The 25,412-nt window shown below is 46.3% G+C and overlaps 2 protein-coding genes across 3 annotated transcripts; one reads left to right on the top strand and one right to left on the bottom strand.

The window, feature by feature from the left end:
• The first annotated feature begins 2,680 nt into the window (after positions 1 to 2,680).
• LOC127321380 (sodium/calcium exchanger NCL1) lies at positions 2,681 to 6,943 on the top strand. Its single transcript, XM_051350400.2, has 7 exons — positions 2,681 to 3,145; positions 4,881 to 5,069; positions 5,245 to 5,426; positions 5,506 to 5,651; positions 5,743 to 6,010; positions 6,133 to 6,435; positions 6,546 to 6,943. The coding sequence occupies exons 1-7, from the start codon at positions 2,740 to 2,742 to the stop codon at positions 6,792 to 6,794; spliced, it is 1,743 nt and encodes a 580-aa protein (XP_051206360.1). The 5' UTR covers positions 2,681 to 2,739; the 3' UTR covers positions 6,795 to 6,943.
• A 503-nt stretch (positions 6,944 to 7,446) lies between these two features.
• Positions 7,447 to 10,027, bottom strand: LOC127321385 (uncharacterized). Of its 2 annotated transcripts, none has more exons than XM_051350421.2 (5): positions 9,005 to 10,027; positions 8,783 to 8,899; positions 8,514 to 8,707; positions 7,903 to 8,095; positions 7,447 to 7,772 (listed from the first exon to the last, which is right to left on the bottom strand). In XM_051350421.2, the coding sequence occupies exons 1-5, from the start codon at positions 9,440 to 9,442 to the stop codon at positions 7,656 to 7,658; spliced, it is 1,059 nt and encodes a 352-aa protein (XP_051206381.1). In that variant the 5' UTR covers positions 9,443 to 10,027; the 3' UTR covers positions 7,447 to 7,655. The 2 variants fall into 2 exon arrangements, with proteins under 2 accessions (XP_051206381.1, XP_051206375.1); XM_051350415.2 differs by having other exon boundaries at positions 7,447 to 7,789; positions 7,899 to 8,095; positions 9,005 to 10,010.
• Between the last annotated feature and the right edge of the window lie 15,385 nt (positions 10,028 to 25,412).

Raw genomic sequence — 25,412 nt, forward strand, 5'->3', positions numbered from 1 at the left:
CATGCTTACCGACCAATGCCACCACACATCTCATGTTCCAACACCTTCGGGCATGTTGTGTGCGAACTCTGTATGGATGTGGTTGCTTTATTTTTTTGAATCTTGATCAGTGGGTTTCCCCACTGTGTTTATTTATTAAATTTTCATAGAGTGTATAAATTACAAAAAAACAGTTGCAAGAGATTAGCAATAGGCAGCTATCTACAGGCCCTAAGCCCAATAAGAAAAATAATATGAGAAAATGCTATTGTACTCTCTCAACCCAATTTTGGAGGCCACCATAAGAATTTCTGGTGGCTTATGCAAAGGAGAGATAACTCATCCTTAAACTTTTTCCTGCATCTGTATAGGCTTGGGGGAATTTCTTTGAAGATGAAATCATTTCTTGTAGTTCATATAGATCGGCGGTCAGCATAATTAGCTCCATGAAAAAAGTCTCCTTGAGAGAAATTTTCAGACTATCCATAATACTCTGAATATCAGTTTGTTGTGGGGGTGTCCAGGAGGGACAAAGATACTGCCAACACATGTGTGCAAAAGGGCATAGGAAGAAGAGATGGTTCCTAGTTTCCAACTCATTTGTGCCACACATTATACATGAATAATCATCCATGAAGAAATTCTTTCTCTGAAGCATTGCTTTTGTGTTCAGTCTGTTATACACCAGGAGCCAAGAGAAAACCTTGTGTTTCTATTGGAAGCAGCCTTTCCACATCCATTTGAGAACTGGGAATGTGCCTCCAGAATGCATAAGAGATTAATAGATAGATGATCCTTGGTACTATCAGATTTCCCCATAATAGTCCAACAGTCCACATTCTCAGAAGGCTCCAGGTTAGAGGTGGAACTGAGGCAGTGCTTCCTCTGAGAGCGGTAAATGGAACAGATCTTCCAAATCTATTATGAGTAGTGCTTTCTTAATGGATATTGCTTCATTTTTGCAGAAAGAAAACAGATGTGGAAATGTATCTTTCCGTGGGATATGGGACCATGAGTCTTGCCATAAAAGAATAGAGTTTCCTTGCTGAAAATCACACTGAGCAATCTGCTTAAATGTAGGAAGCACAGTTAAACAATCTCGCCACCAAAATGAAACCTCTCTGGTCCTTGCAGGTGGGAGGGCAAAGGAGTAGTACATTTCACAAGCCATCTTAACCCAAGGTAGATCAGATTTTTTATAGAATTTATGCAAATGTTTCATTAGCAAGCAATTATTCTGAACATAGAGATTAAGTACTCCCATGCCACCTTGCTCTTTTGGCATGCAAACTAGGTCCCATGCAGCCAAAGGAGGTTTTTTTCTGTAAATCTTTGTCTCTCCAAAGACAATGTCTTCTATATTTATCCACTTCATGAATTATCCACTGGTAAACCTTCAAGGAGCAAAGAAAGAACATGGGCAGAGAAGAGAGAACATAGTTCACCATTCTCATCTTGCTTCCATAATTGAGGTACATGGTACATGTTGGCAATCTTCTCTGAACAGTTTGGATCAATGGCAGAAAGAATTCTTTCCTGATTTAGTGGTACTTAGTGGCAGCCCTAAGTATGTAAAAGGAAAACTACCCACTTGACACTGCAAAGCAACAGTAAAAGTAGCTACTTTCTCTGGAGCAACATTAATTGGTATGAGATTTGATTTTGCATAGTTAACTCTTAGACCAAAGACATTGCCAAAATCCTGCAGAATCCTCTGTAGGTGAGTCAGGTGCTGTTCATCTGCCTGAAGAATAATCAAGGTATCATCTGCATACTGCAAAATAGGGAACCAGGGGGCATTGGAGTGGAATTGGCCCGGAGAGGAAGCCATTGTTCACTGCCTCATCAACAAGAGATTGCAGGACATCAGCAACAAGAACAAACAACAATGGGGAGAGTGGGTCTCCCTGTCTAACCCCTCTCTTGCAAAGGAAGGTGGAACCAGAAATTCCATTGAGCAGCACCGAGGATGTAGCATGCCAATAATTGTTTAATCCACTTGCACCACAGAGGGCGAAAACCCTTTGCTTGCAGAACAGCCAAAATGAAGGAGTGATCAACCTTATCAAAAGCTTTTTCAAAATCCAATTTCAAGGCCACCACTTCCTTTTGGATTTGTGAAAGTGATGCAAATATTCATAGACCCAAACTAGACAATCTTGTATTGTTCTAGATTTAATAAATCCATATTGATTCTCATGGATGATACTAATAATCTGAAGTCGATTAGCCAACAACTTTGTGAGAAGTTTCAAAGTTATTTTTAAAACGAGACGAAAGCCTATTTCAAGAAGAGCATCATCCTCATTTGAATTTCAAATGAGAATAACATTACCATCTTTTGGAAGAAGTACCGAAGATGTCCATGGAAATACCAAAGATGTTGTGATTCAACACCTCACTTGTGTGTAATGGAATTCTTGTGTTCAGGTTGCAACGTTGCAAGGAAAGTGTAGAAAGGAAAGTAACTATAGCACAATGCACTCCACAACTAAGGAAAGAATATCTCCTAGCTTTTTAACCTTGTTCAGTTTACCATATCACCACGTTGTACTCTTGGAAGGATCCGCCTCTTCCCAACCGGAGCAGCTTCTTCTCTTCCCGCCATGGAACCCCAAAAAGGAAAAAATTAAACACAACTTCACAAAAGGAAAGAAAAAATATAATTGAGAAATATCTCGCAGATCGCGCCATATAAGGCTACGCGCACCCGCGCTTCCCACCACGAAAACACCTCCCACCTCTGCCCTGCCTGCCGCAATGGCGACTCGCCGGCAGCGCCGCCCCTTCCCGCTCGTCCCGCTCATCATCTCCCTCCTCGCCGTCGCCGCCTACGGCCGCCTCATCTCCGACGGCACGCCCGCCACCCCGTCCAAATCCATCCTCGCGTCCCCCCTGTCCTCGGCCGTGATCCGCCTCAACTCCTCGTCGCCGGCCGCCGCCGCCGAGGAGGAGCAGTGCGAGCAGTCCTACGGCTTCCTCCCCTGCACCACCACCGTGCTCGGGAACCTGTTCTTGGTGCTCACCTACGGGTTCTTGATGTTCAAGGCCGCCACGTACCTGTCGGAGGGCAGCGAGCTGCTGCTCGAGGTCATGGGCCCCGGCCTCGTCGGCGGCCTCCTGCTCCCCATCCTCGGCGCCCTCCCCGACGCGCTGCTCGTGCTCGGTACGTCTCGGCTTAGCTAGCTTCCTTGCTGAAATCCTCCGATTACCTTACCTGCACACATGGTCCAAGAATAGTACTACCTCAAAAAGCAATTCTTTCATGTTCCGAAAAAAAAGCAATTACTTCTCTCTTGCGGAAGAAAATGATCTGCTCATTACGCAAATACTACCAAGCTGCCTTTCGAAATAGAAGCGGCATCTTCTTACCCAGGAGTAAATAATGCCTGTTAAGAACAAAATGGAGAGAGAGAGTAAAGAGCGATCATGATCGCACTCTTCGGTTCTTGTTCTGTTTCAGATCTGAACCCCCTCTGGTTTGATCTCTGACTGGATCGGAGCATAAGCTTTAGGAACCGTTTGGTAGACCTTGTGCTTGTGCATTAGCTTAGTTTCTCTTGCTGATCTCATCAGCTTGCTCTTTTCTTCAGTACATGCGTGGCTTAAACTTGCTTAGTTGGGTATAAACCGGTCCAAGCCTATTTGGAGAACATTCGATTAGTAGTTAGTATGGACAAACCTACCTTAATCACCCAAGGCCCCAACCAACCAGACCCCTGCGTTGCAAATTATGCCCTGCTTTCTTTGGGATCTGTGTACTTAAGTTCCACCAGTGCTTGTGGTTGCTGACCTTTTGACTTTTCCCCTTTTTTCAGTTCTACTTTCTTTTCGTGTCATCCTTGCATAATTGACCTCTTTAAGCGCTGATGCCTGCTGGGTTCGGCCTTTTTCTTGGTCTATTTTGTTGGTTTTCTTGACCGATCGTGTTTTTGTATGATATTTCTTCGAGAACAATATTTTCAGTGTTGTAGGAAAAGGGGACTGTATCGTCAGTTGGTTGATTAATTTATCATTGGTGGTGGGTGAATATCAATATATCATCACTAACATATGCATAAGGTGTTATATTACTTGGTCAGTTAAACATCTAACATTTTGCAGTTATTTGTTTCATATTATTGTTGGACCGTGTACGTCAAATATATCATATAGATAAATGATAAAGCTAGATTGATCAAGCTTTGTACATACATTGTAGTAGTAATGATAAACACATTATTATTATTCATAATATAGACGGGTATATTATTACGTTACCCATCTGCCTGATGAGTGTGTATGATTTTTCGCAGCACATATTTTTGTTTGTTTGCGAGTTTTAAGTCAACAGTTCATTTTTTGCGTGTTATGAATCTCTAATTTCCCACTTGTACATGGATTGTACATCCCGATTGAGATTTCTAGTTTGTAGTTGTAGTTGGGCTTCTTGGTGCACTGTTTTCTCTGAAGATAGCTACAAATGATATTATCTGAAATTAGCATCGGGTACTTACTACTGGGTTCATGATGCATTACACCTTAGTCCTCATGTAAATGTCTTGGTTACCGACATTAATACCTTGGTTACTTGTGTGCATCAGAAAGGATCTGATTTATCCAAAGATTAAAGCCAAGGTTCCCTGGTGAAATATGTAGTTAAGTTTATGTAATAATTACCTCAAAAATAAGGTTCCCTGGGATAAAACATTTCTTATGTGATGCAAACATTGTTTATTGTCTCTCATACTCTGCTTACAGCAGAGTTCATGAAGCTTTTTAATTTCATTGCGCTATGAATATTTATTTGGGAAAAAGGCTTTGATGTTGTTGTTGCTGCTCTATAAATATTTGTCTCTGCAAATTGTGTTCATGCACATGCTCACACCTAATTCTGGTCTGCTTGTTTGTCATATTAACAGTATCTGGTCTGTCCGGGACCAAAGAGACCGCACAAAGTCAGGTCCTCATCGGCATGGGTCTCCTTGCTGGTTCAACTGTCTTTCTTGTTACCCTGCTTTGGGGAACTTGTGTTATTGTTGGCAAGTGTGATATTGGACCAGATGGTCTTGCTATTGATTCGACTAACACCAAAGGCTTCAGTTTGACTGGTAAGTTGTCGTCATGTACCTATGATGTTGCTACCTTATTCAGTAGAATATCTGATAATTAGTTATTTGGAAATTCTGCAGTCGCACACTCAAGTTTTCATCTCGAAAAGCAAAAAACCAAGAGGTCAACTATTGTCTTTTTAACAATGTTTGATATGATCGCACCCTTTTACAGGAACTGGCATTACAACTGATGTGCAAACAAGCTACGCTGCACGAATTATGGCCATATCTGTTCTTCCTTTTGTCATTGCTCAGTTCCCAAAAATGTTGAAGAGTGAGCGCTGGGAGCGCCTAGCCATCTTGCTGGCACTAATTACATCGTTCTCACTTGTACTCGGCTACTGCTTGTATCAGGTAAACTTTCGCAGAATAATGAAAAATCTGTGCCACAAGAATAAATTTTGACAGTGTTAGATTCCATGTTTTGCATCAGGTTTTCCAGCCTTGGATTCAGAGAAGGAAACTCGCATATGCAAAGCACAAGCATGTGATCTCTGGGATCTTAAAGCATGCCCAAATGCAAGCACTTGGCCGTCTGCTTAACGATGATGGCACACCCAACGAGAATGTCATAAGAAAGTGCGGTTCTTAAATCATTCTATTGGTCACGATATGCAAATAACACAACAATCATGCGCATGACATGAACCCTGTCTATTCTTGCATGCAGGTTATTCTACAAGATCGACATGGATGGGAGCCGTAACCTGTCACGAGCAGAACTCCATGCGCTTATTGTTGGGATCAACTTTGAGGAGATTGACTTTGACAAGCATGATGCAGTCGACAAGATCATGGACGACTTTGACACTTCAGGCAATGACACCGTGGAGGAGTCTGAGTTTATCCAGGGAATGAAAATATGGCTTAACGAAGCCAAGAACAAGGTGCCAGCTAGTGGTGCCTACTCCAATAAGTTTGTCAGTGACTACCACGCGGTAAGTTCTTAGACTCGATCCTTGTGAACAGAAACAGGACAGAACAATGCTTTTCAGAAAATAAGGGATACAACTTACACTTGGGAAACCTGGACACTTATCAAATTATCTGTATTCTGCAGAGAACAAGGGAGGAGCATGACCAGTTAGTTGACAGATCTGACGAGGCAGTGGAGAGTGTAGAGAACCCTGGCTGGTACATCGCGAAAGCCGTGGGTTTCCTGCTTCTGGGCAGTGCCATTTGTGCCGCATTTGCTGACCCACTCGTCGATGCTGTCCACAACTTCTCTAACGCCACACACATTCCCTCCTTCTTTATCTCGTTCATTGCCCTCCCACTGGCAACCAACTCCAGTGAGGCTGTCTCTGCCATAATCTTCGCCAGCAGGAAGAAGCAAAGGACCTGCTCCCTCACTTTCTCCGAGGTACATCACTGCAGGACACTGAAACTTCTTAGCTTCTAAAACTGTCAGTATCTCTGTTCTGGTAAACCAACTTCCGTAAACTTAACAACAAAATATTTGTTTGTTTGCAGATATATGGCGGTGCGACCATGAACAACACTCTGTGCTTGGGTGTTTTCTTGGCACTCATCTACTTCAGGGACCTGACATGGGACTTCTCATCGGAAGTGCTCGTCATTCTGCTCGTCTGTGTCATCATGGGCCTCTTCACAAGCTTCCGGACCAATTTCTCGCTCTGGACCTGCATAGTGGCATTCCTGCTGTACCCTCTGTCGCTCGTTGTTGTGTACATCCTCGACTACCAATTCGGGTGGTCATAGGCTCATGCTTCTGGCCTCCGGTTTCAGTTTGATCCTCTTGTAATTTTTGACTCGTTATAATTTATCTGTCAAATACTTTGAGATGTTTATGTCTGTGTAACCACGGTGTGGATTGTGTATCCCTGTATCTATCTTACGTCGGGGTGTAGAATTTCTGTGTGTTGTTTTTTTTCAGCGCTGGTACTCAGTCCAGGAGAGATGAACATAATATGGTGGATATTGAGAGCTACATGCTGGAAATGTTGAGATTAACATATTTATCCTTTTGTTGCTCTTGCAAGTTGCATCATACTTAAGGTAAAAAAATTGCATCATAGTTGAGCTTCTTACCAGGTTTAACCAGTTGCAGTGTCACATTTGTTACATGAGGCACCTTAGCATTTGTTTTTGGCACACCATTTGTTATGTGTGTCTGAAAACATTTCATCGTGCCAGTTGCTAGATCTGCACATAAGAGACCCCACAGACTAGCTGTGCTGCCCCTACTTGCACATGCCCTCCTTTCCTTGCTGAAACTACAGCCGGTGCATCATCTACCCATCTGACACTTTTCTGTTGAGTTTCTACTACATTTAGCACTAGCTTACCTGGACCAATACATATGCTCTCTTGCTTCCATCAGGCATATTGCTTGCCTCCACTTGGCGAGAAATGAACAGAGTGGTTAAGTAAGTTACCATCACCAGAAGGTTTATTGGCAGTGCAAACATCTCCTAAAAATCAGTTCTTGTTTTACATCTGATCTTTACTACTTAAACACATGTTTCAACATTTTTCTCTCACAGCAGGCCATTGTTGACTAGATATTTGGTCCCATTGTTAATCAGAAAGCAACAACAGGGGGTGTGTTGTGGTTATCATTCAGCCCTGCCATAGCTTCAGCTCTAAGTCGACGCTGCCTTCCGACACGTCGGTCTTGCACTCGCTTGGGGCTCTCTCGCGGCGAACCGGACCGACCGGGAGGAAGGTGTAGAATGGCTGCGACGACGACGATGCTGCCTGCTGATCAAACTTTTCGTCAGTTAGGCCACTGCCACATTTTCACACCCAAAGTTCAGACATTTTACTGGGTTCACAAGATATGGTAGAGCATGGCATTCTGACTTGCCTGGGATGGCATGGCGCTGGCACTGAAGTCTCTGTACTCCGGGCTGTGCATTGATGGCGCCACGTGAGGCTGCTTGATGAGGTGTGGAGGCCGCGAGCTCAAGGTGAGCAAGGCAGCGTCTCTGCCATGGCCGGCATCCTTACGGTGAGCCAACTCTGATGTCCAGTCTGAACAATTTGGGTACGCACTTCCACTGTTGCAAGGCAGAGATGAAGGTGAAGAATCAGAATTATGCTGTGAAAAATCAGAACATTTAGGGTACGCACTTCTACTGTTGCTGTGTCAGACATAACTCATGCTGAAGAAAAGTAATGGAAACACGTGCAGTTAATTTTCAACAGGAAAATGAAACTGTAAATATTTTTGATGCTGGGGAAAAGGATAGTGATGAATGTGACATGTTGTCCACCATCTTTCCTGCTACCTACACCAAGTAGTAATTACTGGACAGGTACCAATCTTCTGAAAATAATGAGGCAGCGGAATAACTTGACCAGAAAATGGAGAGCAAACCGAGCCAAGAAACAGTTTAGGAGTTAACTTTGGTGGATGCAGAATTTAGACTCTGATCAATGGAAACGAGTGAGCAAATTTTTTTTTTACAAATGTACCTGAAGTAATTAGTTGCTCTGAACTCGTATCTGCTCAGGTCAGGACTAGCATCGGCCAACCCGGAATCGCTTGCCGTCCTGATGGCGAAAGTGGGCACCGGAGGAGGAGGAGGAAGAAGGGCTTTGTTTGTCGTCCTGAAGGAAGTCATGCCCTCGAACATGAAGGGCCAGGACCTATCCACGCCGGCCGTCTCCTACACTCTACCCAAATCCACACTTAGCGACCATCCATGAGAAGCAAAATTGCGAGGAGGTGGGGTGATACATACCCTGATCTCCTCCTCGGTCGGCGCCGCCATGCTGCTCGTGCTGCTTCTGTACATTTGGTTTGAAGGGGGCTCCGTTGGGTGGCTGGACGGCGCCGTCAGAGACAGGCCCGTGGTCACCTGAAGAGTGAAAGATTTGCATAGTTTTAGCTGAGAACTCATCGAACGCATGCATGCATATGCCGTGCACGGTGACATGTAGAGGGCATGACGAACACGTCGTACCATTGGGAGTGGAGGCTGAGGGCACAGGCTTCTCTTGTACGGGTGCTTCGTGGGATCCACCGGGCCCCAGAGCACCGGCCGGAAGCCGCAGTGCGCGCCGCCGTCCGCGGCTGGTCTCGACAGAGCGCTCAGTGGGGGCGCCGGAGGCGGAAGATGGTGCAGCGTGGGGAGCTGGCAGAGGCCGCCGGCGTGCGCCGACGGCGTGGCCGTCCCTGACCCTCCCATCTTCTTCTGCTCCTCGATGCGGAGCTTCTCGAGCTGCGCCACGCCGAGGCCGCGCTGCGGGATCTTCTTGGGCTTGTTCTTCCTCGACGCCCGCGCCACGCCTGTGGCCGAAACGCCGGGGCCGGGGCCGGCGATGCTGTTGCCGTTGCCGCCAGCGCCGCCGTACTTGGCCAGCTGCAGGTGGTGGTGGTTGTTGGCGTGGTCCTGCACCATCTCTCCTTCGTCGCGCTGGCGCGCCGGCAAATCAACCGAACATGAGGTCGAGTCTTTGGTCACGCGCTTGGTTCTTCACGCGCGGGCGCCTCACGGAGCGCGAGAGGGAACGAAGAAATGGGCGCGGACGCGCGTGGTTCTTGGCATCACGAAGTCATGACCGGCCGGAGCCGGAAGAGAACGATCGATCGGCGAGGAGGATGCAAGAAAGCAGGAGATCGATCGAGGAGGCGCGCGCGTGTTGGCTGCAGGTGGCGGTGCGGCAAGGAGGTAGGCAAACGCGCGCGGCGGGGGCGCAGCACGGTCCGTGCAGCCTAGCTACCGGATCAAGAAACCTGCGGCTGTGTGTGGGATCAGAGGCGCGACGAGCGGGGTATATATAGGTGCGGTGCGAGTGCGAGGGAGCCGAGAAGAGTGTGCGAGCGAGTGGCGAGTGCCGAGTGGTGGCAAGCCCGGGAGACTCGGGAGCAAGAGATCTACAGCGAGAGAGAGGGGAGAGAGATGATGGGTGGGATCGTATCTTGTTGTTTCTTTTGCTCGCCCCGAATCCTCGCTCCACTCTGCTCCCTATTCTCTCGACTCGCATGTCACAAGCTAGCGTCTCCTTCGATCTCCGAGGTTGCAGGAGAAAAGGAGCCACGATCCTTGGAGCAACACAGCGCTCCTCTCGGTGACGGTGAGGCGAGAGACAAAGAGTTCTTCAAAACGTCCCTTCAAAACTGAACGGCTGCGGCCACGTAGGCAAGCCAGATTGTGGGACTGGATTAGCAAATTTTTGTAAGCCAAACCGTCCGTAGGTGTAGGATTATTGTAGGAAATGTCACCGGCGGCGATTTTTTTTGCGGGGAACTCGCTTTGCTCCCGGGTGGCTGGTTCACATGCTACCTTTACAAAAAAAAATACATTTCGAAATGTTAAAGAATTTCAAGAAAAAAGTTTCCGACATCTCGATGTTCTTTGAGCACACGAAAAATTGCGAAAAAACATAGTACATTTTTTGTATGTCGTGAAGAAGTTTTATTTTAGCACTGAATTTTATCTTCTTACACATGCAAAGATAATGAGGTTTTCATAAAACGACTTTATGCGCATGCAGGTTGTAGAGATGTATGGGTGGCATTTTTTGTTTGGATATTTTTGCTATTTCAAAATACGTTTAAAACACATTTTTAAAGAAAGAGAGCATATGGATCCGAGAGGGAAAGACAGCCTATTTGTCACATATGTGTAAATATATACATTATATAAAGGTTCCCTTTATTTTGGTGCCATTGGTTTCGTAGTTTTTTTTCTTTCAAAAAGGTGGTTAAACAGCCGGCCTCTGCACCAAAATATTGCACGTAGCCTTGTTTATTTATATTATTACAAGTTTGATGAAGGGGATGGCCATAAAGGGGTTGTGGCCTTGACCTCACACTTACACACATCATCTTAAACCGGGAGGCGTCACGAACCCACTCACCGGTAAGCCAATAGCACAAATCAGCCCAACAGAACATCAATGCATACCATTGCACACAATCTAGAAGTTGCCTTCACCACCATCTTCTGTCAACCTATTTGATACATCTACTTTGCTCAATGATTTTGTCCGAATTCTCACCGAACTTGGATAAAAACTGTTGGAATTAATGTTTTCTTAGCAACAATACCTCTCTGTCTATTTCACGCATTAAACAGAGGAAATAAATTCTGAAAAAATACACATGAAATTTTTATGAAAAATAAGCCTATCAGGCCAAAGAAGTGGAGAGGCTAACAAGGGGCCGGGAAGGCCACGTGGCGCGGACTGATACCCCTGCATGACACGTGGGCCATCTTGAGCCTTGAGCCTCGTCTTGCCCTCTCCTTCACGCAGACGTCTTTAAATACCCTGAAAACCCTTCGTCTCAGAGGCACATTGTCGAGGGTACTCCTCGGCAATGCCCTCCGATTGGGGCTTAGGGTTGATGGAATCCTGTAAGCTGACACGAGACATCGGTTAATAAACAAGCGGGGAGAGCGATTTACCCAGGTTCGGGGCCCTCGATGAGGTAAAACCCTTACGTCCTGCCCGTCTGATTTTGATTATGAAAATATCGGGTTACAATGGGGTGCCGAAGGTTTCGACTGTGATCTCGTCGAGAGGCTAAGTGCTACGGCGACCTAGCTCTACACTTATGGTGGCTAAAGTTGCTAAGATTGATTGTGTGTCCCTCGGCAGCCCCTCTCCTGGCCCTTATATAGGAGACCAGGTCTCAAGAGATCTGTCCGGGTACAACTAGGTTTACAAAAGACCTAGCTCTAAACTTTCCTTGTTCGACTTCTCTCCGTCTTGTTCTTCAAGGAATCCTCTCCAGCGCCGTCCTAGTGGCCCACCTTGCCATCGGGTATCTTCATGGGCCTCTAGTTGGGCCGTACAGGATAGGGCAATGTCGGTTACCCGAAGGGTAATGCCCACGTCAGTAGTCCCCGAGTGTCTAGCCGAAGATATTTCGGGTAGAGACTAAAGCATGCCTCCACTGAACGTTCTTGTCCATCTTGTAACAGTATCATCTTCTTCTATCGGGTGTGCGTCTAGCGCTCCCGATGGGAGTAGCCCCCGAGTCTAGGTGCGGATGCTTGCGATCCGTGCGTAGATTCAAGTTGTGCTACTCGAACGTCTTCTTCTGCCGAAGTTTTCTGCAGATCTTGATAGGTCACCCGATACATTTGTATCAGGGCTTGTATTTTTCAATAAGGTTTTAACGCGTAAAGGATATTGAGTAACGTGCCCTGCTTTTCCTGGTTAACTGCTGATGGCAAAACAACGTTACCCTACACAGAATCAAGTCCCTGGGCATGATCCTGGAGTGCAAAAAAGTTTTATCGGGTGCGCGTCCAACGCTCCCGATGGGAGTAGCCCCCTGAGTCTGGGCACGGGCACTTGTGACCGGGTGCAGACTCGAGCTGAGCATTCCGTCTTTTTCTTCAAATATTTCTTCAGGCCCTTCTTCGCAGGAATATCTTCGAGTTCACATTTATCGGGTGCGCGTCCAACGCTCCCGATGGGAGTAGCCCCCGAGTCTAGGTGCGGATGTTTTGCGATCCGTGCGTAGACTCAAGTTGACCACCCGATGCTTTTTATTTTTCTTCGGATGCTTTCGGCAAGCTTCACGACGTCACTGATGACGCAATCACTGCTGCAATCCTGACTTGATAGGACACGGCCCGTTAGGCCCATCCTACTTCTGTGTGGTTCTGTTTAAAGAAATGACCGCTACTTGCGTACAGTTATCAAGGCGTCTCCTGGATTTCTGCGACCAATGATGAAAAGAGGGTCCCCTTAATAAATTGGGAACAACGACACGTGCCCACTCATTCCTCAGGTTTCCTTGTACTTTATAATCTTTCGGAGCAAGCTCTTCCTTTTCCATACTCCATCCTTGCGTCTTCTTCTCCTTCTTCCATCTTCACCCATAATCGCTGCGCCGCCGCCGCCGCTTCCAGATCTTCCTCAGCTCCAATATTGGTGAAGAAGAAGAACTCCACTGTCGCCACCAGCGCTGCGAGCAGCGGCGCCGCCGCCAAGGCTTCTCCAAATCCGCCGAAGAGAAGCGCCCAAGATGCTCCTCCTCTAGCTCCGGCGCCGCCAGCGCCGTCAAGCTCCACGGCTGGGCCAACCCCGGCGATTGGTCGGCGTCTACCACCACAAAGCGCGATGAAAAGAAGGCTCGAAGCCTTGGATTAATTTCTTCCGACGAGGGGAATGTTATTCTCCCAGGTGCGATTTCACGGCCCAATCCTCCCGCTGGTTTTACCGTGATGTTCTTGTCTTTCTTGTACCGAGGTCTCTCGCTCCCTGCCCACAAATTCCTTCATCACCTTCTTCGAGTTTATGAGATCCAACTATGGCAACTGACCCCCAAATCAATCCTTCACCTTGCTATTTTTATCACCCTTTGCGAAGAGTTTTTGGGCATTGAGCCTCACTTTGGGTTGTGGAAGAAAATTTTCTTCGTCAAAAGGTACAACAGTAGCGGCGGATCCTTTGTCATTGGGGGAGTTGGGTTTGTCGCTCGCAAAGAAGTTAATTACTTCAAATTTCGGATGAGAGAATCTGTGCAAGGGTGGAGACTGAAGTGGTTCTACATTAGGGACTCTTCAATAATCGAATCCCAGCTTCCTCGCTTCTCCGATGTTCTCGAAGCCAAGCCTAAGCAATCTTGGAAGAATACCCTTTCTCCCGATGAAAAGCCAGCAGTCGACAAGTTATTTGATAGATTTCTTCGGATCAAAGAAGCCGATGGCCAGACCATGATAGGCACGGAGGTAGCCGCTGTGTTCTTGAAGCGTCGAGTTCAGCCGATCATGGTTAAGGCTCATCCGATGTGGTTATATTCGGGTCCCAAGGACGAGACTAGGATAAATATCGCCGAATTATCAGAAAAGGAACTGCTTGATGAAGTTCGGCGCCTCAATCTCTTCAGCCAGGAAGATTCAATCCCGCTGATATCTTCCCATCCACCATTTGACGCTGATCATCCGCCAGTGGAGGTAAATTTTCCTCTCCATACTCTTATTGCGCTGTTTCCCTTGATCAATGTGATCGTCATTGTTCTTACTTATTTTACTTCGACAGATCCCCATAGCTCCTGAAGACTTGCGAGACCAGCCGAACGATCCTTTTGAGGGAAGAGATTCCTCAGCCCCTGTAGGATTTCATACTGAAGAAAACGCAAGCCCAAAAGACGAACGCAATGATCCGACGAACTCTGAGGCTGACTTTATCAATCCTCCACCTTCAGCCGATGATATTAGCGACACAGCGGGGTCAATGCATGATGACGACGCTGATCGTGCTGCCTTTATTGATGCAGCTGTGGAGGAGGCTGAAGCGTCGCCTTTGAAGAGACCGTCTGGCGGCTTTGCCGACGAAGATGATCTTTTCGACCTGTAAGTTCCTGCTTCCTTTCCCAGCATTTGTGTTATGTCCTTGCCATTCACATTCTCTTCTTGACTTTGCCAATTATATTTTTCATAGTGACGAAGGTCTCATCGAGCCCCCGCCCAAGAAGGTCAAATCTAGCACTGTTCCGCCGAATCCTGCAACTTCCGAGGCTCTGGCCCCTGCTGCAGCCCCCGGCCCAGATATCGACTGCTTCTTCCCTTTCCAAGGGGAAGGATATTCCTTCGGCAGCCGCAGCTCCTTCTTTAGGGAAACTTGTAAGTCTTTTCCTGTTCCAACGCAAGTTCTCCTGAATGGACCTTGGTCAATAGTTCTTCATCTGATACCTGTTTTTCCTTATTTCCTAAGGATTTGCGAGCTGTCATATTGTCTTTAGAAACTTTCGCCTCCCAATACACTTCCCTGGAAGCTGACAAGGCCCAACTGCAAAAGGAGGTCCAGTCTTCTTCCTCGAAGTTGGAGGGCGCAATAAAAATAGCTGCCGAAGCTCGCCAGGAAGTCGATTCCCTGAAGGAGGAGCTCGAGGGGCTAAAGAAGAGGCTGAAGGACGAAGAAGCATCCAGGCTGGCCGCTGAAGCTCGGGTGATTGAAAAGGATGATCTTCTTCGCCAGTCTTCCTTAGCCTTGCTTAGTAATTCCCTTTCCGCTTTCTTGTTGATTATTGCCTTGCGGATTCAATCCTTTGTTAATGAACTCCTCTTACTTCGCTCTTCACAGAGGCTGCTGATATCCCTGTTGAGGCTCTTGACAGGCTTCCGAACAGTTCTCCGGCGAATGCTCTGTCGATGACTCTTGCTTCTCACCAGCTCATGCAGGACCTCCTCCAGAAGGGCAAGGGAGCCATGGCGCGGATGTACTCGATGATCTTCCCCAAGATTAATCAAGACAAGACTTTGGGGCAGCTGATCGATGCTTTCGCCGTCAACACCAAGGAAGTTATCGAGGTATTCAAATGTACTTCGCGTACCTATGGCGCCCTCCTGGCCTTCCAACTCATGATGGGTCATGGCTTCGAAGCTGACATTGAAGAAATGTCCAAAGAGCTGCCGAAAGAGCAAGATGGGCAATTTGTCGACCTGGGTGTCTTTAAAACCTCGGCTCTTAAGTGTGCTCGCCAACTCCTTGAGCTGGTTTCAGCAAAGAAATCATCAGTTGGTCCAAGTTTATCAAACCTGACCCAGGCCCTCTGATTCTTGTAATTTATCTTGATTAAAACAATGTCCTGCCATGAGACTTGTGTGGTTGTAATGAATTCCATGCTGGAAATGTTGCCAGTGTACTTCTTGTTATGACATTTTTACTTGCGCTCTCCCGATGGGAGTAACTTCTAGTGCTGAATCCATACAATCCATCATGCCCTTTAACAATGTTTTGCAGGTTTTCCCTGTGCCTGCATTTGTCGATGATTCTTCGGGTGCGGTCGCTGAGAGTGATTGACTCCAGCGTATGAAGGATCGGATCGCACAGATGGAAAAGGATATGCGCAGTTTTTATGCCTTGGCTGCTATTATCAAAAAGAAGAGCGAGCTTGCAGCTGACGTAGAGCGCTATGCTCTTACTGAATTACATAGGGCCACCGAAAGTTTGAACTGTAAGCCCCCTTGTCCTCTTGCTCCTTGTTTTTCGACGAAATGCATCATCTTAACTTCCCTTGTTTCTTTTGCTAGTCATAGCTCTGATCCCTGCTGAGGAGAACAAGCGGATTCACGAGCGTGTAAACGCATTGACTGAGCTATCATCATCGGATGAAGTTTTCTGGAAAGAGCAGTCGAAGGCTTCCGCTGTCGCGAAGTTCCAAGATTGGGTCCAGCAGGTCCATCGCTTCTTCGACAAGTGCTACAAAGGGCTGAGAGTAATATGGAAGACGATGTTCCCCTTGAACGCGGTCCCTCCCACGCTGTTGACTTTAATGTCAGAATTTACTAACACCAAGAAGATCCGAAGCTTGGTTCGAGCTCAACTTTTTGCAGGAGCTAGAATCACACTTGCCCTCGTCCTTGTCCGTTATCCTTCGGCAAACCTGCTAGCAATTGCCAATGCGGTGGGTGATTTGGAGCCGCTGTACCTGAAGGTGGGACTCCCTGCCACTATAATTGTCGATAGGCTTGAAGAAACCTCGAAGGCATCTGAAGAAAAAGAAACTCCACAACAATGATTTAGAGTCGTGTTCCTATTGTAAATAGAAGACTTGGTTACTTACTACATCCGAATGTTTGGATTATTAGGCTTAAACTATTTTTATCGGTAGGTGCATATATATGCACTTTTACCATGTTAATGCCGTTGGCAAATTTTGGAGGATCAAATCTTAATTACTCGTTTACGCGTTATGTGTGTTCGTTGGTCAGCAAATTATTTGAGTGATCAACTCGTGTTGCGGGTCTTGCTAAACCAGTTGTATGTGCAACTTTGCTTTCAACCGATGTATGACTTGACAACAGCTCCAGAATATATCGGTAGCACTAGCTCTGCCGATGACTCCGTCGTTCTTTGATACTTCCATAAGTAAAGTACCGAACGTGGGTCGTTGATATACGTGTTTCTTGATCCTTGCTATTTGGGGCACTCTTTGAGGCATCTATAGCAAAGGAAAAGAGCAGGGTCCACGTTGATTTTGCATCTTGTTTAGCACTCGTAGTTTCAGAGGCTTTTTTGGAGTGCAATCTTCGGACGTGTTCTTCATTGCACCAGTGTTTGCCGAAATATGCAAACAAGGTTCACGATGATGTGGTTCGGGTGTTCCGAATTACTGCAATGCTTTTAAGGAAACAAAACTTAAGTTCTCATAAAGTAAGCAAGAAACTAAGGGGCGAAAAAGAGCCCTGTTGAAAAGGAAAAAACTAAATGCTATCTGTCCGCTTAAGCAAGAGGAGGGTTCTTCTTATCTTCTAGCTTGTCCATCGCGTCAGCGATTTTGGAAGCGTCATTGATTTCACCAGGAGTCCCGGCGGTGATTGGCAGTGTTTTGTTTTCTTCTATGACTGCCGCGCCATCGGCTGCCAAAGTTTTCACTGTCAAAGCTTCTAGAGCAAGATCGGCTGGCTTCTTCTTCATCTTCCTGACGCGTTCATCTTCCTTACTATCGTGTGACGATGATTTTGAGGGGAGATCAATAGCTTCCTGCATGAGCCCAAACTTTGCAGCGATCCTCTGAAAATTGCGATCACAGTTATCCGAGCGTGAGAAACTTCCATAGACTGTGATGTTTGTCCCATTGTTCCCAGGCATTTTCAGCTTGAGGTATGCGTAGTGCGGCACAGCCATGAACTTGGCATAAGCTGATCTTCCGAGTATAGCGTGGTACTATGATTCCCAATTTACCACCTCGAACTCGATCTTTTCCTTCCTGAAGTTGTCGAGTTTACCAAAGACAACGTTCAGATAAACTTTACCAATAGAGTACGCCGGTGAGGTGGGGAGGATCCCATGAAAACAGGTATATGTCTCTTCTAGCATCCTCATTGTAATTCCCATACTTTTGATCGTGTTGAGGAATATCAGGTTTAGTCCGCTTCCACCATCCATGAAAACTTTGCTCATCTTAAATCCTCCAATTTGCGCCTCAACTACTAACGCAACATGTCCTGGCATTGGAATTGTCATCGGGTGATCTGCTCTGCTGAATGTAATGCTCTGAGATGACCAGTCGATGTATTCAGGGATATTAGCCATGATACTTTCCGCCAGGTTGATTTCTTGGGTGAGCTTCTTCATCTCCCTTCTCGAAACACCAGTTCTGTGAATCATGCTCATCTGCCCACGTGGTGGCGGAAAGGATTCGTTGTTGTTGTGAGGCTGAACTTGCTGGACCTGGTGCTGAGGTGGAGGCGGTGGTGGTGGTGGCTGCTGCTGCTGCTGAATGAGCTTCTGCATCTCGATGAACTGTCGACAGTCTCTGAGCAGATGACTTGACTTTTTCTTATTATCTTTAGAATCGATGTACGCGTGCAGGTAGCAAGGAGCATTTATCTGCTCAGCGAAGGGTAACTTGGGAGTCCTCTGAGGTCGTGGTTTGTAGTTGCCGCGGTTCCCAGAGTTGCTCCGATTGCCGTCCTGTCGATCATCTCGCATGTCATCATACCGATCATCTTGTCGATCGGAATATCCGGCAGCTACCAAGCTGTTGTCGTCGTAACTGCGGTCTTTCCTTTTCTTGCGGCGATCCCTGCGACCACCCGAATCGTTCTTCGACTGATCGTCGTCTTCGTCGTCGCTGCGTTGTCGTGGTCTCCGTACATTGTCTTCGCCATCAGCCCAACTGTTGGCGATTTCCATTAACTTGGTTATGGTTTTCGGCTTCTTGCGCCCAAGTTCCTCTATGTAGGTTTCACGTCGGATGTCGTCGCTGAAGGCATCGATTGCTCTGTCGATGGAAACATCTTCGGCAGCGTTCAGGAGTTTGGTGAATCTTTCGATGTATGCACGCATCGACTCCTTCTGCTTCTGCTGGCAATGCCGCAACTCCTTGATCCCAACATGCCTCTTGTACGTCGCTTGGAAGTTAGCGACAAAAGCGTCCACCAGGTCGTCCCATGATTTAATGGATCCTGTTGCCCATCATACTTAGCGGCGTCAGTAGGGGTAGGTTTGAACTTCTTGGGTGCCATTGTTTCACGGATCTTGTAGCTCAAGCAGTCAACCCCCCTTAACTCGCCGTTGTATTCCTGGCTTTCTTCCGAGGCGTCGCTATCGTCTTCCCCCTTTGCGGCTCACCGTCGTCTGGCTTTGTCGATTCTGCTCTAGGTAATCTCGTCTCGGGCATCCCTTGAGCGATGCTTTGAGCCGCTAGCTTGGAGCGTGGTCTTTTCTTTTTGTGGAACCAGGTTGTCCCCCAGGATTGCGAGGCTTTCCAGGGCGCCCCGATGAGCTTGAGCCATAGAACCTTCGGGTCGTTGGTTAATAAGGTATGCCGCGAGTTTGGCAGTTGCTCCCTCGACGGTTTTTGGCCTTAGCATTCCCGCAGTGTCCGTGGTCATGAAGGACTTGGATAAGTTCGACGTTATTTCCCTAGCATCGTCTTATGAAATTCTGGATAGCCTTGATCGGTGCTTCCCCGCACCCTGGCTACTTCGGGAAGCGCTTCCTCGCGAGCCCCTTCGTCGTTCACTGGATTGTTCTGCCGCGAGTAGACGTCTCTCGAGGGTGGCTTGCTCATTTGATAGGAATTGAGGGTTCCAACCGAAGTTCCGGTGGGAAGCGGTGTGTTGTTAAGTATGGCTGCCCTGGCGGCTACCCATTCTTCCTCCGCGATGGTGTAATCGCTATTATTGTTACTAGCGCAGTTTTCGAAGCTACGTCGCCTGCTAGAGCGAGGGGTGTGATCTCCACCTCCCCCGTTCCTTGCGTTTCCTGTGTTGTTGGCGGCATAAACTTGGCGGCGCGTCGTTCTCCAAGTGACATCCTTGACAACGCTGTCGACACTGTCCTCTCCCGATGAATACTGGGCGCTGCAGATGAACGGTGTGTCGCTCGATCGTAGCCCGTGCCTGGTGTCGCAGTTCAAGCAGTAGTACGAGGTCATCTCTGAAGGTACGGGGTTATCGGATCCAACCAACATCGAAGACGTCGACCGAGGGGTCGATGGCGAGGATGAGTTCGTCGAGTCCGTCAGGCCAGCCGAAAGGTCGACTGATGACGACACGCTTGGCCCCGCGGCCGATGGTGGTGATTTCCTCGCTGATCTGGGGGCGTACGGTTCTAGCAATCGAAGGACTCCTTCCGCGTTGACGTTGCAGTGGACGCTGCCGAACGTCATCTCCATATTTCCTTGTAGATCTGAAAAAGTCGAGCGAGAAGAGTCGCTGTGCGGGGTGAACTCGTAGGAGCCGAATCGAATCGGACTTCCTAAGATTGGTCATGATGACGATGATGGCGTCGACGAAGCTGCCGATGACATGACTGGATCTGCCGATGACGGATCTTGTGCCGACAGGTTTCCCACAGACGGCGCCAATTGTCGAGGGTACTCCTCGGCAATGCCCTCCGATTGGGGCTTAGGGTTGATGGAATCCTGTAAGCTGACACGAGACATCGGTTAACAGACAAGCGGGGAGAGTGATTTACCCAGGTTCGGGGCCCTCGATGAGGTAAAACCCTTATGTCCTGCATGTCTGATCTTGATTATGAAAATATCGGGTTACAATGGGGTGCCAAAGGTTTCGACTGTGATCTCGTCGAGAGGCTAAGTGCTACGGCGACCTAGCTCTACACTTATGGTGGCTAAAGTTGCTAAGATTGATTGTGTGTCCCTCGGCAGCCCCTCTCCTGGCCCTTATACAGGAGGCCAGGTCTCAAGAGATCTGTCCGGGTACAACTAGGTTTACAAAATACCTAGCTCTAAACTTTCCTTGTTCGACTTCTCTCCGTCTTGTTCTTCAAGGAATCCTCTCCAGCGCCGTCCTAGTGGCCCACCTTGCCATCGGGCATCTTCATGGGCCTCCAGTTGGGCCGTACAGGATAGGGCAATGTCGGTTACCCGAAGGGTAATGCCCACGTCACACATAGTCTTTCGCAAACTAGAGCACCACCACCACGATCTTTATTTCTGGGATTAGATATATCTTTGTCTCCGGATCGAGGAGGGAGATTTCGACACCCCCTTCATCACCATCATTGCCAAGCCCATCTTCATCAACCATGTGATCCATCTCCGTCACCATGTGTGAGTAGTTCTTTGTAGGCATGTGAGGTGGATGGGAATTGAGTGATATTGATCATGTAATAAGGTGTATCCACTAAAGATTTGCGATGTTTGTCTTATGGATGTTCTAATATAGATTTGCGATGTTTATGCATTGATGCTACTCTAAATGATTATTATTAGGGCCTAAATAACATGATCTCTATACTTAACTTTTATTGCCCCATCATATATATGAGTTGGCACTTATCTGCATAGTGTACAACATGTTGTATTGTTGAACTTGCAAACCCTATAGTGATACCTTGGGGAAAACCAGGGGGTATGGTATCAATTGAGGAGTATGTGTGTTCATGGAGTTTTTTTTTGAATCTCCACAGCCCCAACTTTATTATAAAAATAATAAAATATTTACAAAGATAAATACAAAAGAGGAAAAGAAAGATGGATTATGGCATCTATCAATCCATGATGAGAGGAGTGGTACAATATCCTTCTTTACCCTATGCATAAGCAAGGTGCCTTCCTGAACAAAAGATGATCTCCATCCTCTGAAAGTTGTCCTAATATTTTTGAAGATCCAACCATTATGCGGCTTCCAAATACACCAGCAAGCTATGATAACAATTTCTGAAACAAGGACCCTTGAAAGGATGCCTAGCATGGAGCAACACTTCAGCTACCGAGCCAGTGTTCCAAGGGATATGAACATAATTCTAGACCCGAGTACTGAACATGCAGTTAAAAGAAGATGTCTCCAATCCTCATATGAACTGGAAGAGCAAAGAACACAATTATCACTAAGATAATTGACATGTAGAGACACTATTTTGGTCATATAGAGACACTTAAATTGCTCTTACGTAGTTATAGAGGTACTTTCCATATTATCTCAAAACTTCCACTACCGGTGGTGTCTCTGCGTGCTAAGGACAATAGTGATAATGCCTTTACATTTTATAAGACATAAAAGAGGCACTATATTGTGCTAGAGTAAATAAATGTAAAGAAACCATGCGAAAAGCAATACTCGAACTCATGACATGATTAAGACTTATTCCATTAACCATCTCCTGTCACAAGTATATGTTGATACATGGAACAATTTATAATTAGTATTCCCACCGTGACCAAAACATAGAACAAATGTCTCTAGGGAACAAGCAAAATGCCTCAAACATTGCCTCTAGATAAAAAGTAAAGATATACAATGAAGTGTTTCACGGATTGCCACTTGATAACTTATCTGTGACTCTTTGAAGTGTCTCATAAGTTGTCTCTAGAATGACAATTGAAATACTTATAGAAATGTCTCAACTAACGTCCCTACATTTAAGACTATTTCTGAAGTGTACCAAAAAGTGCCACTACAACATGCAAAGTGTCTCAATGTGATTTTTAAAGAGGCAAAGTAGAAAGTGTCTAGTAAATGTCCCGATGGAAGGTTTTTCTTGTAGTGTATGTTTCTCAGTGACTTTCCAATTCCTTCTAATCAACATATCTCTAGTGTTAACTGGATTATGCAAGATGAGCCAGAAAAAAAAAGTGCTTAGATATACATTTGCTTTTCCATATCCAGCAGGAGGGAGCACTACAAGAAAAGTTGCCATGGCCGACGAAGTTGAAGTCGCGCCGTGGTTGCTGGTGTACCATGGCCGACGATTTTGGGTCCCTCCGTGGTGCATGTCAAAACTTTTTTTTTCTCGTTTTTGAGGCCACCTAGCCCGACGAAAGCGGCCAAAACGTCGCGTATGGTGGCCCGGGACGTGGTGCATCTCGAAATCTCGGGTTCGCCGGCCGAGTCAACGCAAATCCGCACCGCCGAGGGATGTAGGGCCCAGATGGCAGCCTCTCTGGCATTGTTTTTTTTCTCGATCGCGCCATCTCGTTCAACGTTCTCCGATCGAGCCGTTTACGATGCAGGATCATGGGTCCCGCATGTCATCCTCTATGAACCAAAATTCTTTCTATTCTTGGATTTTTTGACCCCCGATTTACGGCTACTTCCTTTTTCTTTTGATCCCTTGCCGCCTTGGAAACGTTGAGACCGCTGCTGCTAAATGGGACCCGCATGTCATCCTCTATGTGCAATCAACTTTCTTTTCTTGGAGTTTTTTTGGCACCTCATATTTGGTCACTTGCCTTTTTTCGATCCCTGCCGCCTCTCAAACGGTGATACCGCTCTTTGCTAAATGGGACCCGCATGTCATCCTCTATGTACTATAAATCTTTCTTTTCTTGGATTTTTTTGCACCTCATATTTGGTCACTTGCCTTTTTCTTTCGATCCCCTGCCGCCTCTCAAACGGTGATACCGCTGCTGCTAAATGGGACCCGCATGTCATCCTCTATGTACTATAAAACTTTCTTTTCTTGGATTTTTTTTTGGCACCTCATATTTGGTCACTTGCCTTTTTCTTTCGATCCCCTGCCGCCTCTCAAACGGTGATACCGCTGCTGCTAAATGGGACCCGCATGTCATCCTCTATGGACTATAAAACTTTCTTTTCTTGAATTATTTTTGGCTCCGATATTTGGTCACTTGCCTTTTTCTTTCGATCCCTGCCACCTCTCAAACGGTGATACCGCTGCAGCTAAATGGGACCCGTATGTCATCCTCTATGAGCAATCAACTTTCTTTTCTTGGATTTTTTTTGGCACCTCATATTTGGGCACTTGCCTTTTTCTTTCGATCTCATGCCACGTTTGAAACGTTGAGGAACCTGCTTGCTCATGTGACCCGCATGTCAGCCTCTAGGTGCTATAAAAGTTTCTTTTCTTGAATTATTTTTGGCTCCTCATATTTTTTCACTTGCCTTTTTCTTTCGATCTCATGCCACGTTTGAAACGTTGAGGAACCCTGCGGCTCATGGGACCCGCATGTCATCCTCTATGTGCTATAAAAGTTTCCTTTGTTGGATTTTTTCACCCTCTGATTTTTGGCTTGCCTTTTTATTTTGATCCCCTGCCCCTTTGAAACGTTGAGTAAGCTGTTGGCTCAAGGGACCCGCATGTCATCCTCTATTTCCATAAACTTTCTTTTCTTGGATTTTTTTCACCCCTAATTACTAGCTACTTTCTTTTTCTTTTGATCTCAAGCCGCATTACAAACATTGAGACCGCTGCTGCAAAATGGGACCCACATGTCATCCTCTATGTACAATAAATCTTGGATTATTTTTGGCTCCTGATATTTGGTCACTTGCCTTTTTCTTTCGATCTCATGCCACCTTTGAAACGTTGAGTAAGCTGCTAGCTCATGGGTCCCGCATGTCATCCTCTACGAACAATAAAAGTTTCCTTTTTTGGAGTTATTTTTGACCCTAATTTCTGGCTATTTGCCTTTTTCTTTTGATCCCCGCCCCTTTGAAACGATGAGGACGCTGTTGGCAGGTCGGTCCCACATGTCATCCTCTATGAACAGTAAAAGTTTCCTTTGGTGGATTTATTTTTGACCCCTAATAAATTTCTGGCTATTTCCTTTTTTTCTTTTGATCCCCTGCCGCCTTGGAATTGTTGAGAATGCTGCTGCCTCATTTTTCTTTTGGTCCTGTGCCGCCTTGGAAACGTTGAGACCATTTGCTACAAAATGGGACCCGCATGTCATCCTCTATGTACAATAAAGTTTCTTTTCTTGGATTATTTTTGGCTCCCCGATATTATGTCACTTGGCTTTTTCTTTCGATCTCATGCCAACTTTGAAACGTTGAGGATCTGCTGCCTCATGGGTCCCGCATGTCATCCTCTCGGAAACGATAAATGTTTTCTTTTCTTGTATTTTTTTACAAACACAGTTTTGGCTATTTTTATATTTTCTGTCCCTGCCGCCTTTGAAACGTTGACGACGCTCTTGGCTCATGGGTCCCCGATGTCGACCTCCCGTACAAGAAACATGTGATATTTTATTTTGCAGACAATAAACGTTGTATTTCGCTCTGAGCTATTGCAAACGGATAAATTAAATCTTTATATCTACATAAACAAACTTATATGTTGAATCTCCTTATTTTTTGTTTTTGCGAAGCATAGGACTTTCCTGTTTTTTTTTTGAGAAAAATCTGACCTTTCCTGTTTTGGAGTGGGCTGAAATTGTACGAGTCAAAAGGCCTAGCAGGATAGTTCGAAGGCCCAGATGTCCAGATACAGCCCAATTGAAATCTTTCTTTTCTTGGATTTTTTTTCACACCCTGATTTCTGGCTACTTCATTTTTCTTTCGGTCCTGTGCCGCCTTGGAAGCGTTGAGACCGCTGCTACAAAATGGGACCCGCATGTCATCCTCTATGTACAATAAAGTTTCTTTTCTTGGATTATTTTTGGCTCCTGATATTATGTCACTTGCCTTTTTCTTTCAATCTCATGCCGACTTTGAAACGTTGAGGAAGCTGTGGCTCATGGGTCCCGCA

Source organism: Lolium perenne, chromosome 3 (assembly GCF_019359855.2).
Source record: "Lolium perenne isolate Kyuss_39 chromosome 3, Kyuss_2.0, whole genome shotgun sequence".
Classification (NCBI taxonomy): Eukaryota; Viridiplantae; Streptophyta; class Magnoliopsida; order Poales; family Poaceae; genus Lolium; species Lolium perenne.